This window comes from Canis lupus, chromosome X (genome assembly GCF_003254725.2).
Source record: "Canis lupus dingo isolate Sandy chromosome X, ASM325472v2, whole genome shotgun sequence".
Lineage (NCBI taxonomy): Eukaryota > Metazoa > Chordata > Mammalia > Carnivora > Canidae > Canis > Canis lupus.
This window is the reverse complement of record NC_064281.1, coordinates 93,012,805-93,027,329: the sequence shown is the minus strand read 5'-3', so window position 1 is coordinate 93,027,329 and position 14,525 is coordinate 93,012,805. Positions and strand designations below refer to the sequence as shown.

Sequence of the window (14,525 nt, the reverse complement as noted above, 5' to 3'; positions counted from 1 at the left end):
ACCTCTGGCCACTGGTCCCACTTGACTAGTAATACCACATGGATGACACAGGGGGTGGGGAATTTAGATGAAACTCGTATACCACCCCTCCAAAAAAATAAAAGCACAACTCAGTATAATTATGCCCAGATTTCTGCTGGGAGACTTTTGTACACTAATGTTTTACATAAAAAAAAACTAGGTCAATTAACATCCTGAGAGCTTAAAGGAGTGGGGTAGTGGGAAGCCAGTAATTGGCAGGAGTTTTGATTTCTCCCACCCCCCACAACAACTACCATAATGCCTCAGACACTACCTCCCTCCCCAGCAAACTTCAGTTTTTCAGACCCCTTCGGTCTGTTCTCAGAAACCTCAGGTGGTTTCTGCATCTGTTGACCTTAAAAAACAAAAGAGCCAGTTATTTTACCAGCAAAATGAGTTTATTCAGAAATAGCAGAAGAATGATAATTCAAGACAAGCAAACTAAGGCAAACCCAGAAAACAGGAGAGGGGCTTAATTTACAGGGGAAAAGAGGAAGTTGGGAGGGGCTGTTTCACTGAGTTCTTACTGGCTGGGCTGTTGCTGGGCAAGAAATTCTTCCTTCCTCTGGCTGGGGTACATAAAGTAAGCTGCTTCCTGCTGGGAAATGGGAGAGGCTTCTTACAGCAAGTAGTAATACATGAGAGCTCCCCCTTCAGGGCTTCCTGACTCCATCTTAAATGAGGTTTCCTTTATTTTCGCATTTCTCCCTTTCGATCAAGGTCTTTCTTCAAAAAGGATTCCTAATCAAAAGTCAGGGTTGTGCTGGCTTTTTTTTCATATTTAGTGGATTTGTCCCCTTGGTGTCAGAAAGGACTCTTCCTGGTTGTCATGTCCCATATCAGGGAAAGTACATAGATTGGAAACCCCTGAGGTCACATATGAGTATGGGGAAGGGTAGGAGGGAGAACTATCAGGCACTTCCCATCTGAGATAAATGTTGAAGATCATCTTGAAGTGCTAAGCTTGCATCATCCTATTTGGGCACATAGTTTCTAGAAAGGTTTGAGAGGCAACAGGTATAAAGCTTAAAAATGATTATACAGGTGAGCCTGGGTGGCTCAGCTGGTTAAGCGTCCAATTCTTGATCTCAGCTCAGATCTTGATCTCAGGGTCATGCATTCAAGCCCCACACTGGACTTTATGCTGGGCATGGAGCCTACTTAAAAAAATGATCATACAGAGGGGATGCCTAGCTGGCTCAGTCAGTAGAGTTTACAACCCTTGATCTCAGAGTTATAAGTCTGAACCACACATCAGGTGCACAGATTATTTAAAAATAAGATCTTTTAAAAAATAATTATATAGAATAAGATGAGGAGAACTTCTGGAAGGAACCATCCCACCTAAAGTGGTCTTTTCTAAAAGCCTTGCAGGGGCACCTAAGTGGCTCAGTCAGTTGAGCATCAGTCTCTTGGTTTCAGCTCAGGTCATGATCTTGCAGTTGTGGGATCGAGCCCCAAGTCAGGCCCCACCCTCAGTATGGAGTCTGCTTCAGACTCTTTCTCTCCCCCTCTGCCTCTCTCTGCTTGCTTGCTTTCTCTTGCTTTCTGTCACACACTCTCTCTCAAATAAATAAAACTCTTTCTAAAAAGCCTTGCAAAGAGGAGTTAGCTCGTTTGTATTTCCCTTGGGTGCAGGGGAACAAATAATAAATAGGGAAGAACGAATCAAAATTTCTGGTGTCAGATCCAATAGTCAGAAAGGTTCTGCTTTTGCAATAGATTAGACCATGAAAGAAAGGGGATAAATATGGTTTAAGAACCAACAGCAAGAAAAAGGTATACAGGTCTGGTCCAGTCATCTTGAGAAAGCTGTCTCCTTTGGCTGTCGTTTGCTTCAATTCCTGGAAATCTTTAATTCCAGGTATGCAGTTGGTGTGCAGATCTAATCAGGGTTTTGTGCTTCCTTAAGGTGTGACACATGGGGGTGGGGGGATGCCTGGATGGCTCAGATGGAGGAGCATGCGACTCTTGATCTCGGTGTTATGAGTTCAAGCTCCACATTGGATGGAGAGATGATTTAAGAAGTTAAATCTTTAAAGAAAAAAGAAAAAGATGTGACACATGGCTCCAAGAATCATTCCTTGGAGTTTGGCAGCACAGGGGTTGGTTAACAGTACCTGATAGGGGCCTTTCCAACAGGGTTGAAGAGGGTCTTTCTGGAGATATCTTTTCCAATAGATGAAATCTCTGGACTGTGATATTTGAAGTCTTTGTCTCCGGGGAATGCACTGTGGAAAGATTGTTCTACTAAAGCATGGTTATTCTCAACAGAAGCAATTAGGTCTTTGCAATATTGAAGTATATCCCCCTTTACCATTTGTGGATCAGAAGAAGCAGGAGCCAACTACACTGGCCATCTTGTGATTATCTCAAAGGGTGAGAGTTTATAGGTTCCAAAGAGGTAGACCTAATAAGTAGGAAAACTAACAGCAGGGCTTTTTGCCAGAGTATTTGAAGGATCTCTACAAATTTTGCTTAATGGTACCATTAGTATGTTCGACTCGCCCTGAGGATAAAGGGTAGTAAGCACAGTGGAAGTTTTGTAACAATGGCCTAACAGCACAAACCTGAAGCAAGTCCCCTGGTCACTATGAAGTTTGAAAGGGGATTACCCTGGTAGGGATGATCTTTTCTAGTAGGATTTTAGCCACAAAAATAGTCCATTGATAAAACATACAAATCATTACAAAGACATATTTATAGGCATGAGATGAGGGAAGTTGAATAAAACACTTCTGCCAAACTTTGGTCCATCGGGCAACTTAAAGTGTCCAGGAGCGGTGTAGACAAGTTTCCTTGAATTATATTTCAGGCAGGTGGGGCAAGCAAAGCAGTCACTCCATGGTCTTGTAAATATTTACTCACTAGTATTGGCTCAAAAGGTTTTCATTTTTCTCAGCAGACCAATGACTGGATACATATACCCTAGTCAGTAATGGGAACTTTAGAGTCTCTGGCAGCACTGGATTATTATTTGGCCCAACCTAGAGTTTTCTTTTTTCAATCGAACCTACAGTCATTAGGTTTCCAATATTGTTTTTCCTTTCCTGGGGCTGATTGTTGGGCATCTCTAGTCAATTTTTCTAGATTATCATTTGAAAAGGGGAACATACCGTTGGACCATGACAGAGATTTGTTTGTTGGTTCCTTTGAGAGCAGCATCTATTGTGGAAATATCAACAAGGTGGTTTTCTCTGGTTTCCAAAGAATCCAGTTTGGAATGCATAGGGACCTTGATAATGGCCAAAGCACCTGCCAAGAGTATGGCATCTAATAATTCCTGAACATAAAGGCCATTTTTAATTTTGTCCCCACTAGAAGTAAGGAAGCCTCACTGTTTCTATAGCATTCCGAAGTCGTTAGCTACTCCAAAGGCCTACCTGCTATCAGTATAGATATCTGCAGTTTTGCCCTTGGCTAAAATGTAGGTCTAAGCAAGAGCATATCATTTAGCCTGTTGGGCCGAGATAGCTGAGGGCAAAGGTGCTGCCTTGACAACTTCAAAAAAATTGTAATATAAGAAGTAGTGAGGGGATCCCTGGGTGGCTCAGTGGTTTAGCACCTGCCTTTGGTCCAGGGCGCGATCCTGGAGTCCCAGGATCGAGTCCCACGTCAGGCTCCTGGCATGGAGCCTGCTTCTCCCTCCTCCCGTGTCTCTGCCTCTCTCTCTCTCTCTCTTTCTCTATGTCTATCATAAATAAATAAATAAATCTTTTTAAAAAAGATTAAAAAAAAAGAAGTAGTGAAAGGGACCATAAGGGAAAGGAGGGAAACTGAGTGAGGGAAAATTAGAGAGGAAGACAAACCATGAGAGACTTTTAACTCTGGGAAACAAACAAAGGGTTGCAGAAGGGGAGGAGAGTGGAGGGATGTAGTGACTAGGTGACGGGCATTAAGGAGAGCACTTGATGGGATGAGCACTGGGTGTTATACTGTATGTTGGCAAGTTGAATTTAAATTTTAAAAAAAATTTTAATAAAATAAAATTTAAAATTTTCTAAAAAAATTTTTTTAAATTGTAATAGCATAGCCAACATAATGTTTACTATTTTCACCTTTTAAATAAGAACTCTTGGTAAACCACCAAAAGTCTGCGTTATCCAAAGGCGTATTCTGTAAGCCATCATGAGGAGTCTAAGAATTATGAGGAGTATTGTCCACAAAGAAGGAAGAATGGTGGCAGGGTTAAGATTATTACAGCTAGAGAGTTTGGAATCCAATTTTGCACAGTAACCAGCTAGCCTGAGAAAACCTTATAATTGGGGTAGTTTGGGGAAGTTCAGAATGCCATGAAGCCTATTTGGATCTACAGGTGTAGCCTTTGTTCTGAACTCAGGTGCTGCAAATATCAAACCAGAGTCTGAACAAACTGTAGTTTTTCCTTGGAAACTTTGTGTCCCTTTAAGGCTAACAGCCTAAATGGATGGATGCTGTCCCTGCAAAGACACCTGAGAAGGGGATAAGAAAAGCAAGCTGCCTAAGTATTGTAATAAAGCAGAACTTCCAGGTAATTTAGTATTTCCAAATCCACTTTCAAGGTTTGGGAGAAGTAGGAAAGACTGAGCAAAACCCACGGGTATTACCATCCAGGTACACTGCATTCTTTCCCCAAAAGGCAAAGGGATAATCTATTGGCTTTATCCACAGAGAAATCAATCACAGTGAAAAATTTGATGGAAAAAATAAAAGATACTGAAGGGTCATCTGATTCACCTAGTTGGCAATTTCAGTTGTTGCTATCAAATTCTAGAATTATCTCCCCCTTTCAGGAGGAAAAAAAGTCCAATACATTATTTTTCTAAGAAATCTCAGCCCCCAAAAATGAATGGGGCAGATGAACTAAGAAGAAAGGAATAAGTATCTCTTAAAGGAAACAAGAAGGAATTGGTTTAAAGATAGAAACCTGTTGAGTTTTGTGAGAGATCCCCACTACTTGAACCATTCCAGTACTTTGAGCAGGGGCTGTTTAATAAGAGTGAGGATGAACACGGAGAGTGTAGCTCCGGTATTGATAAGGACACAGAGACATTCATCCCTAATCTAGAAAGTTTTTTCTCCAAGCTGGTGGAGAGGAAGGATTGGGAAAAGCTCCTGTAGTTCTTTGGAGTCCTGTAGCTAGGAGTTTGGAGGGACCTGGAAAGGCTTGTTGGAGGGCTGAAGGCATCTAGAATGCTTCCACTTGGCACAATCTTTCTTCCAATGTCCTGTTTTTTTGCAACAATGGCAGAGACCAAGAGGGGGTTGGTTTTATTTCAGGGGCCCTCCATTTGTTGGAGTTGAAAATTAAGGATTTTAGTGGTCTTCCTTATAGTTGAATTCTCTGGGGTGTGGGTGGGCCACATTGCTAAATTAACCAAATCTCAAGTAGACAGTTTCCCATTCCATCCTCATCCTTTAACTACAAGGGAAAAATACCAGTTCAGCTCTTTAATGAACACAGAATTGAAGGGTAGCTGAATGGATTTGACACTCATAGAAAGGCCAGAATTTTCCTTAAAAATAATTTGGAGATGACTGTAATAGTTGTGCACAGGTTCACTGGGTTTCTGAGTGCAAGCCTCAATCTTATTTCAATCAACAGGTTTTAGGAGAGCCCTAGAGACTGCCAGGTGAAGCTGTTTAGTAATTGCCCAGACTGATCATATAACAAGGCATGGGGTTGGTCTCTCATTTAAAGTTCTAAAGAGGGGTACCTGGGTGACTTAGTCGGTTAAGCATCTGCCTTCCGCTCAGATCATGATCCCAGGGTTCTGGGATCGAGCCCACGTCAGGTTCCCAGCTCACAGGAGAGCCTGTTTCTCCCTTTCCCCTCTGTTTGTGCTGGCATACTCTCCGTGCACGTGCGTGCGCACACACACATACACGTTCCCTCGCTTGCGCTTGTTCGTGCTCTCTCTCAAATAAATAAAGTATTAAAAAAATAAAGTTCTAAAGATTTTTCAGGATCATTCCAATTAGCTGTTTTCATCCAGTGCTAGGCCTGGTCTTCGCCAACAAGTGCTGGGCCTGGTCTTCGCCAACAAGCGTGTGAACTAGCTGATACAAATCTGAGGAACCTGGTTGGTAGGTCTGGATGACTGTATAAAATTCCTTGGCAAATCTATGAGGATCTTCAGTAACTCCAAGAAAATATTTGACTACAGCTCAGTTCAGCCTTAGTCCAGGGGACATGGGAAATTAGGGACTTAGCATCAGGATCCTCCAAGAGTAATTTTAAAGGGGCAGGTTCTAATGGGTTCAGAGAAGGGAGATGTTGAGAAAAGGGGAAGCTTACTGTGAGAACCAGAATGAGGAAGCAGAGGGCATAAAAGATATAGGGCTGGAGACAAAGAGGGCAGGGGACAAAGAGAGAAGCCTGAAAAGTTTTGTTTTGTTTTGTTTTGTTTTGCATTCTTTCAATGGTTTGTTCACCTTGGTTAATTTAAAATAGTATTTTATAAAGAGATGATTTTAGAGTCTTGTATACTCTTGGAAGCTTCAAGATATTAATTGAAATAGGTATCCCATTCAGTTCATTTTATTTTAGAGCTTTCTTTCTTTCTTTCTTTCTTTCTTTCTTTCTTTCTTCTTTCTTTCTTTCTTTTCTTTCTTTCTCTCTCTCTCTCTTTCTTTCTTTTCTTTCTTTCTTAATTTTAGAGCTCCTAATTTGGTTCTAAGAAAAACAAGTTTGGGAAGATCAAAAGTTCCCCATAACAGCCACTGAGTCCTAAGTTATTTTTTGTTAAGTTGATCCAACTAGTTAAAAATGCACATGAGGAAGGACCATAGTTTTTAAATGTAAAACTGACTGGAATCCCAGAAGGAGGACCCTCCTGAGAGAATTAGCAGATTGAGAACCCATTACTCAAAACCAGAGATTCAGGAAACAGAAGAGTACTCACCAGGAAGGACGACGCTTTCATAAAACAAACAAACAAAAAAAATTAAACAGATCCCAAATAAAGTCGGAGAGCTCAACCAGAAGGAGGGAGCTCAGATCCGAGAGGAGACTTACCGAACTAAAAGAAAAAAGATGACTCACAGAAGCAGATAGCACAAGGCAATGAAGTGGGTACTTTACAGGGTTCTGGGGGTTGTTGGTTCCTCTGGGGTTCACCACCCTTGGGTCCCATCTGGATCACCATATAATGTTGACCTTCAAAAACAAAAGAGCCAGTTATTTTACCAGCAAAATGACTTTATTCAAAAACAGCAGAGGAATTACAACTCAGAACAGGAAAACTACAATGAGTCACAGGCCAACCCAGAAAATAGAAGAGGGGCTTGCTCTCAAGGAGGAGAAAGGAAGGGACGCATGTGTGGCTCAGCAGTTGAGCATCTGCCTTTGGCTTGGGGTGTTATTCTGGGGTCCTGGGATTGAGTCCTGCATCGGGCTTCCTGCAGTGGGTGGAAGTCATAAAACAAAAAAAGGCCTGCTTCTCCCTCTGCCTGTGTCTCTGCCTCTCTCTCTCTCTCTCTCTCTCTCTCTCTCTCTTTCTCTCTCATGAAAAAATAAAATCTTTTTTAAAAATTAAAATAAAAAAGGAGGGAAAAGGAAGAAGCTGGGAGGAGCTGTTTTCCTGAGTTCTCACTGGCTGGGCTGTTGCTGAGCAAGGAGAAATTCTTCCTGCTGCTGGGGTCTTATAAGGTAAACTGCTTCCTCTTGAGGAAGGTAAAGTATGCTTCTTATAGCAAGTGGTAATATGTGAGAGCTCCCCCTTCAGGGCTTCCTCCCTGACTCCATTCTTAATTTTTCTTAAAGATTTTTTTTTTTTTTTTTTGAGAAAGGGAGAGTAAGCACATGCAGGGGAGGAACAGGAGAGAGAGAGAATCTCAGGCCGACTCTTCCCTATTTAGCATGGAGCTCGACTCAAGGCTCGACCTCATGACCCTGAGATCATGACCTGAGCCGAAATCAAGAGTTGGAAGCTTAACCAACTGAGCCACCCAGGCGCCCATCACCCCCACACACTCCATTTTAAACTTTTTTTTTTTTAATTTTTATTTATTTATGATAGTCACAGAGAGAGAGAGAGAGAGAGGCAGTGACACAGGCAGAGGGAGAAGCAGGCTCCATGCACCGGGAGCCCGACGTGGGATTCAATCCCGGGTCTCCAGGATCGCGCCCTGGGCCAAAGGCAGGCGCCAAACCGCTGCGCCATCCAGGGATCCCCACACACTCCATTTTAAATGAGGTTTATTTTCACACATCCCACTTTAGAGCCTCTGAACTTTTCCCAAGTTCTTCCTCCCAATCAAAATGTACCTGTCTATCCCCTGAAGGCCATACTCTGTATCAGGGTTCAGTGATACAATTCAGGGTTAAAGCACACTAATATTTTGATGATTTTGTTTCCCACATGCCCCACATAAGAGTTTCAAGGAACGTATTAGGAAGGATATTAAATCAGCAAATATTTTTTTAATGTATTTTTTAAGACTTTATTTATTTATTCATAGAGATGCAGAGAGAGAGAGAGAGAGGCAGAGGCACAGGCAGAGGGAGAAGCAGGCTCCATGCAGAGAGCCTGACGTGGGACTCGATCCCAGGACTCCAGGATCATGCCCTGGGCTGCACGCGGCGCTAAACCGCTGCGCCACCGGGGCTGCCCTAAATCAGCAAATATTTTTTAGGGACCTAGTGTGAACCCAGCATGGGGCTAGATCCTATAGCACTGTATCAAGGAACAGAAAAATTGCCACCAGGGTGCCTGGGTGCCTCGGTCAGCTAAGCATCAGACTCTGATTTCAGCTCAGGTGGTGACCTCAGAGTCGTGAGATCAAGCTCCACGTCAGACTCTTCTCTCCCTTCCTCATTCTCCCTCTGCCCTTCCCCCTGCTCACAATCTCTAATAATTAAAGTCTTTAAAAAATACTTTTTGGGAAAAAAAAAAAGAAAAATCGCCAAAGTGGATCTACAGCATACAACCAGTTGCTACCATTATCAACAAAAAACATGCTCTGGAAAAACAGAGATGGAACATTTATACAACCTTTCTGGCAAGCTTTTTAGCCAAATGTAGAAAAAGCTTTAAAAATTTACATATTCCTTGACCCATAATTTTACTCCTAAGAATTTATACTAAGGTTGGGCAGCCCGGGTGGCTCAGCAGTTTAGCACTGCCTTCAACCCAGGGTGTGATCCTGGAGACCCAGGATCGAGTCCCACGTCAGGCTCCCTGCGTGGAGCCTGCTTCTCCCTCTGCCTGTATCTCTGCCTCTCTGTCTCTCTCTCTCTGTCTCTCATGAATAAATAAATAAAATCTTAAAAAAAAAGAATTTATACTAAGGAAGTAATCAGAGATATATAGAAAGATACAAGCACAATGATGTGTATTGCAGCATTACTGATAATACTGAAACAATCTAGGGATGCCTGGGTGGCTTAGATGATTAAGTATCTGCCTTTGGCTCAGGTCATGATCCCAGGGTCCTGGGATAGAGCCCTTCATCCCTGCTGAGCAGGGAGCCTACTTTTCCTTCTCACTCTGCTGCTCCCCCTGTTTGTGCTGTCTTGCTCTCTCAAGTAAATAAATTAAATATTTTTTTAAAACACTGAAACAATCTATCCAAAATAGAGGGCTAGGTAAATATTCATTCCGTACCCATATGATAAAGTTTTATATATACATTAAAGTCCTATTAATACAAGACTCTTTTTTATTTTATTTATTTATTTATTTATTTATTTACTTACTTACTTACTTTAATTGGAGTTCAATTTGCCAACATATAGCATAACACTCATCCCATCAAATGCCCCCATCAGTGCCCGTCACCCAGTCACCCCCACCCCCCGCCCACCTCCCCTTCCACCACCCCTTGTTCGTTTCCCAGAGTTAGGAGTCTTTCATGTTCTGTCTCCCTTTCTGACATTTCCCACTTATTTTTTCTCCTTTCCCCTTTATTCCCTTTCACTATCTTTTATATTCCCCAAATGAATGAGACCATATAATGTTTGTCCTTCTCCAACTGACTTATTTCACTCAGCATAATACCCTCCAGTTCCATCCACGTCAAAGCAAATGGTGGGTATTTGTCGTTTCTAATGGCTGAGTAATATTCCATTGTATACATAGACCACATCTTCTTTATCCATTCATCTTTTGATGGACACCGAGGCTCCTTCCACAGTGTGGCTATTGTGGACATTGCTGCTAGAAACATCAGGGTGCAGGTGTCCCGGCGTTTCACCGCATCTGTATCTTTGGGGTAAATCCCCAGCAGTGCAATTGCTGGGTCGTAGGGAAGATCTATTTTTAACTCTTTGAGGAACCTCCACACAGTTTTCCAGAGTGACTGCACCAGTTCACATTCCCACCGACAGTGCAAGAGGGTTCCCCTTTCTCCACATCCTCTCCAACATTTTTTTTTTTAGCTGGCTGGCCTACCAGGTCCTTTATGCAGTTGAATTTATAAGGGGACACCAAGGTAAGACAAGTAAAGTTCCAGTTTGAGGGCCTCCATCTCCCTCCCCTGAATCCTGATCCACTGGCTGCCAAAGCCGGAAGGGGTTTGGGATAGGGTGCTTGGTCACGGGAAAAGCTGCTATGGTTGGCCCAGCAGATGGGCAGAAGGGAAGGTTTCACTTCTTCACAATCTGAATGACATCCTCGTCCTCCAACGTATGGTCTTTACCCACTTTTTGAGGATTATGTTTCACAGACAGACCCCAGACCAAAGTGTATTTAAATTCTTTGATAAGATTTTTATGAATCTTCATGCAGAAATCCTCCACTGTAGTCTTGGAATAAGGCAGCACCACTGGAGATGTGTAATCAGGCAACTGGCCTTTGGGTTTGGTGTAAATCCTCACTAGTTTCATGGCCAATGGTCAGCTGGTGAAGATGCTGCTTTATACAGAGGTCACTCGTTATCTGGATTTCAAAGTGACTGAAGGGAGCTTTGTCTACAAGGGAGGAAAAATCTACAAGGTTCCTTCCACTGAAGCAGAAGCCCTGGCATCTAGCTTAATGGGACTGTTTGAAAAACGTCGCTTCAGAAAATTCCTAGTATATGTTGCCAACTTTGATGAAAAAGATCCCAGAACTTTTGAGGGCATCGATCCTAAGAAGACTGCCATGCGGGAGGTGTACAAGAAATTTGACTTGGGACAAGATGTCATAGACTTTACTGGCCATGCCCTGGCACTTTACAGGACCAATGACTATTTAGATCAGCCATGTTGTGAAACCATTAATAGGATTAAACTTTACAGGGAGTCTCTGGCAAGATATGGCAAAAGCCCGTACCTCTACCCACTGTATGGCCTTGGGGAGCTGCCGCAGGGATTTGCAAGGCTAAGTGCTATTTATGGTGGCACCTACATGCTCAATAAACCCATTGAAGAAATCATTGTGCAAAATGGCAAAGTGATTGGTGTGAAATCTGAAGGAGCGGTTGCTCGCTGCAAGCAGCTCATCTGTGACCCCAGCTATGTCAAAGACCGGGTAGAGAAGGTGGGCCAGTTCATCAGGGTTATCTGCATTCTCAGCCACCCCATCAAGAACACCAATGACGCCAACTCCTGCCAGATCATCATACCCCAGAACCAGGTCAATCGGAAGTCAGACATCTACGTGTGCATGATCTCTGCACACAATGTGGCCGCGCAAAGGAAGTACATTACCATAGTGAGCACGACGGTGGAGACCAAGGAACCCGAGAAGGAAATCAGACCAGCTTTGGGGCTTCTGGAACCAATTTAACAGAAATTCGTTAGCATCAGCGACCTCCTTGTACCCAAAAACCTGGGGACGGAAAGCCAGATCTTCATTTCCCGCACGTACGATGCTACAACTCACTTTGAGACCACCTGTGACGATATTAAAAACATCTACAGGAGGATGACGGGCTCCGAGTTTGACTGTGAGGAAATGAAGCGCAAGAAGAACGACATCTACGGGGAAGACTAGGAGCAGTGCACGTACTCATCTCGCTAGGACAGACTCTGGCAAATGACGCATACTGTATGCCCCCGATAGCGTAGGCCTGCTGCTGTAATCCGCACCGCGATTGCAGGGCGCTGTACCAGTAAATACTCCTCCCCTTTCTAATATCATGTAGGAACGTGTCTCACGGCGGGGCGGCTCCGCACCGGCAGGTCACCGCGTCTGCTCACCTTAGCCAGCCCAAGGCTCCGCATGGCCGCCGCTAGGCTGGGGAGAACAGCACGCTCTGGGCTCCTCCCCCTTTTCCTCCCCTACATCGGTGGCTTGGCCCAGCTCTGGCCCTCGTGGCTGGGTCCCTCTCGGCCATTGGTGCTTAGGGCACCCCCGCCCTAGCCTCCTGGCCCTAATCCACCCGAGCTCACTGAGCTCAGTCGACAGAATGGCTTCCCCTTATCATCCAGAACTTGGAGAGCTAATTGGGGTCTCCTCTGCATTTGGTCATCTCTGTTTTGACTTCTTAACTGCAGTGACTAGCTGCGGCTGCTCAGGTCCCCACCCTGCCCCTTCGTGCCCTGTCGTCTGCCCCCTACACATACCATCCACACATCTGGACACACCAGTCCTTCTACTCGAGCGTTTTTACCACCTGTCCTCAGCTGTGAAGGTAGGATTAGGGCTACTTAACTTCCATTCCCACTTCTCTACAAACTAGGGGGTCAGGGACACGAGCAGCCAGCTCCCTTGTCGAATTCTGTCGTCAAGGGTTCATTTAGCACTGTTTCCTTCACATCCACTTCCCCGTCGGTGTCAGGGCGCCTCTTCCAAGCTCCCCTTGCCTGCAGAACGTTGTCTGGTCCTAGCTGTGGTTCCCGTCGCTCCCTCCTCACCCCCTCGGTTAACCTTGTACCTGTCTCATGTATGATCACATCACCAAAGGGGGGGGGGTCAATAAGGACTTCTTTATTTTTATTTTTATTTTTTTTGTTGCCATTTTGTAATCGTATAAAAATAGTAGACAAACTGCTTAATGGTTGGGGCTCACCTCCCTGCTCTCAGTCGTGATCTTGATCTTCTTTTACCTGTACAAGAACAAAGGCAGCTACGTCACCTACGAACCTGCAGAAGGCGAGCCCAGCGCCATCCTCCAAATGGAGAGTGACTCAGCCAAGGGCAGGGACAAGGAGGAGTATTTCATCTGATGATTCCCGGGCCCCGAGGAGCTCATTCAGGCTCTAGTGCTAACACACTATTTATTAGGTGAAAGTTTTATCTGAAGCCAGTGAGAAGCATCGACTGATACGAGCAAACCTGAGCTCCTTCTAGGACACAGGCCCAAATGCCAATATGACTGATGCCAGGGACCCAGGGAAAGCTATTTATGGGGTCTCTAACCAGGCCTTTGTAGTATAGCTGGTTTCTGCGGCTACCCAACGAGGTGGAACGACACCAGGCCACCATGAGTTATGTGCCCAGTCATCTTCAGTTTTCAAGGTCGAAGGGAAGGAGAGTTAGGCCCACTGGCTGCTTCTCTGTCCCCTGCCTGGTCAAATAGTGACAGCCTGAGCAGAAATAGTGTGTAGAAAAGTTCTTCCCAGGTGCTGGATACCATGGTAAAAGGCTAAGTGGGGGGGGGGCAGGAGACTAAAGACCCCACCCCCTGATGAATGTGCTGTATCTCATCTGAGCCCTTCCTTTCCATTATTCCCCAACCACCTTATACTGATGCTATTTTTATCACAATTAAAAATGTTCATTGGTAAAGAAAAAAAAAACAAAAACAGCCTTTCCTGCCTTGTTAATTTTCCCCATTCTCACTGGTGTGAGGTGGTATCTCATTGTGGTTTTGATTTGTATTTCCCTGATGGCAAGTGATGCGGAGCATTTTCTCATGTGCTTGTTGGCCATGTCTATGTCTTCCTCTGTGAGATTTCTGTTCATGTCTTTTGCCCATTTCAGGACTGGATTGTTTGTTTCTTTGCTGTTGAGTTGAATAAGTTCTTTATAGATCTTGGATACTAGCCCTTTAACTGATACGTCATTTGCAAATATCTTCTCCCATTCTGTAGGTTGTCTTTTAGTTTTGTTGACTGTTTCTTTTGCTGTGCAGAAGCTTTTAATCTTGATTAAGTCCCAATAGTTCAATTTTGCTTTTGTTTCCCTTGCCTTCATGGATGTATCTTGCAAGAAGTTGTTGTGACCAAGTTCAAAAAAGGTGTTGCCTGTGTTCTCCTCTAGGATTTTGATGGAATCTTGTCTCATATTTAGATCTTTCATCAATTTTGAGTTTATCTTTGTGTATGGTGTAAGAGAATGGCCCAGTTTCATTCTTCTGCATGTGGATGTCCAATTTTCCCAGCACCATTTATTGAAGAGACTGTCTTTTTTCCAGTGGATAGTCTTTCCTTCTTTATTTTTTTAAGATTTTTATTTATTTATTCATGAGAGACACAGAGAGTAAGAGGCACAGACAGAGGCAGAGGGAAAGGCAGGCTCCATGCAAGGTGCCTGACCTGGGATTCGATTCTGGGTCTCCAGGATCATGCCCAGGGCTGAAGATGGCGCTAAACCGCTGAGCCACCCAGGCTGCCCCAATACAAGACTCTTTAAAGAAAGGGAACATCTATTGCTGAT

The 14,525-nt window shown here is 43.9% G+C and overlaps 1 protein-coding gene and 1 long non-coding RNA gene across 2 annotated transcripts; one reads left to right on the top strand and one right to left on the bottom strand.

Annotated features, from left to right (window-relative positions):
• Positions 1–397: 397 nt before the first annotated feature.
• On the bottom strand, positions 398–7,012 carry LOC118353764 (uncharacterized). The gene is made up of 2 exons (XR_004813169.2): positions 2,142–7,012; positions 398–2,055 (listed from the first exon to the last, which is right to left on the bottom strand). It is a non-coding gene; the product is annotated as an uncharacterized LOC118353764 (long non-coding RNA).
• A 3,814-nt stretch (positions 7,013–10,826) lies between these two features.
• Positions 10,827–12,130, top strand: LOC112649153 (rab GDP dissociation inhibitor beta-like). Its single transcript, XM_035712237.2, is given in 1 exon segment — positions 10,827–12,130. A coding segment is annotated over 1 exon segment (1,092 nt). The 3' UTR covers positions 11,919–12,130.
• Positions 12,131–14,525: the final 2,395 nt, after the last annotated feature.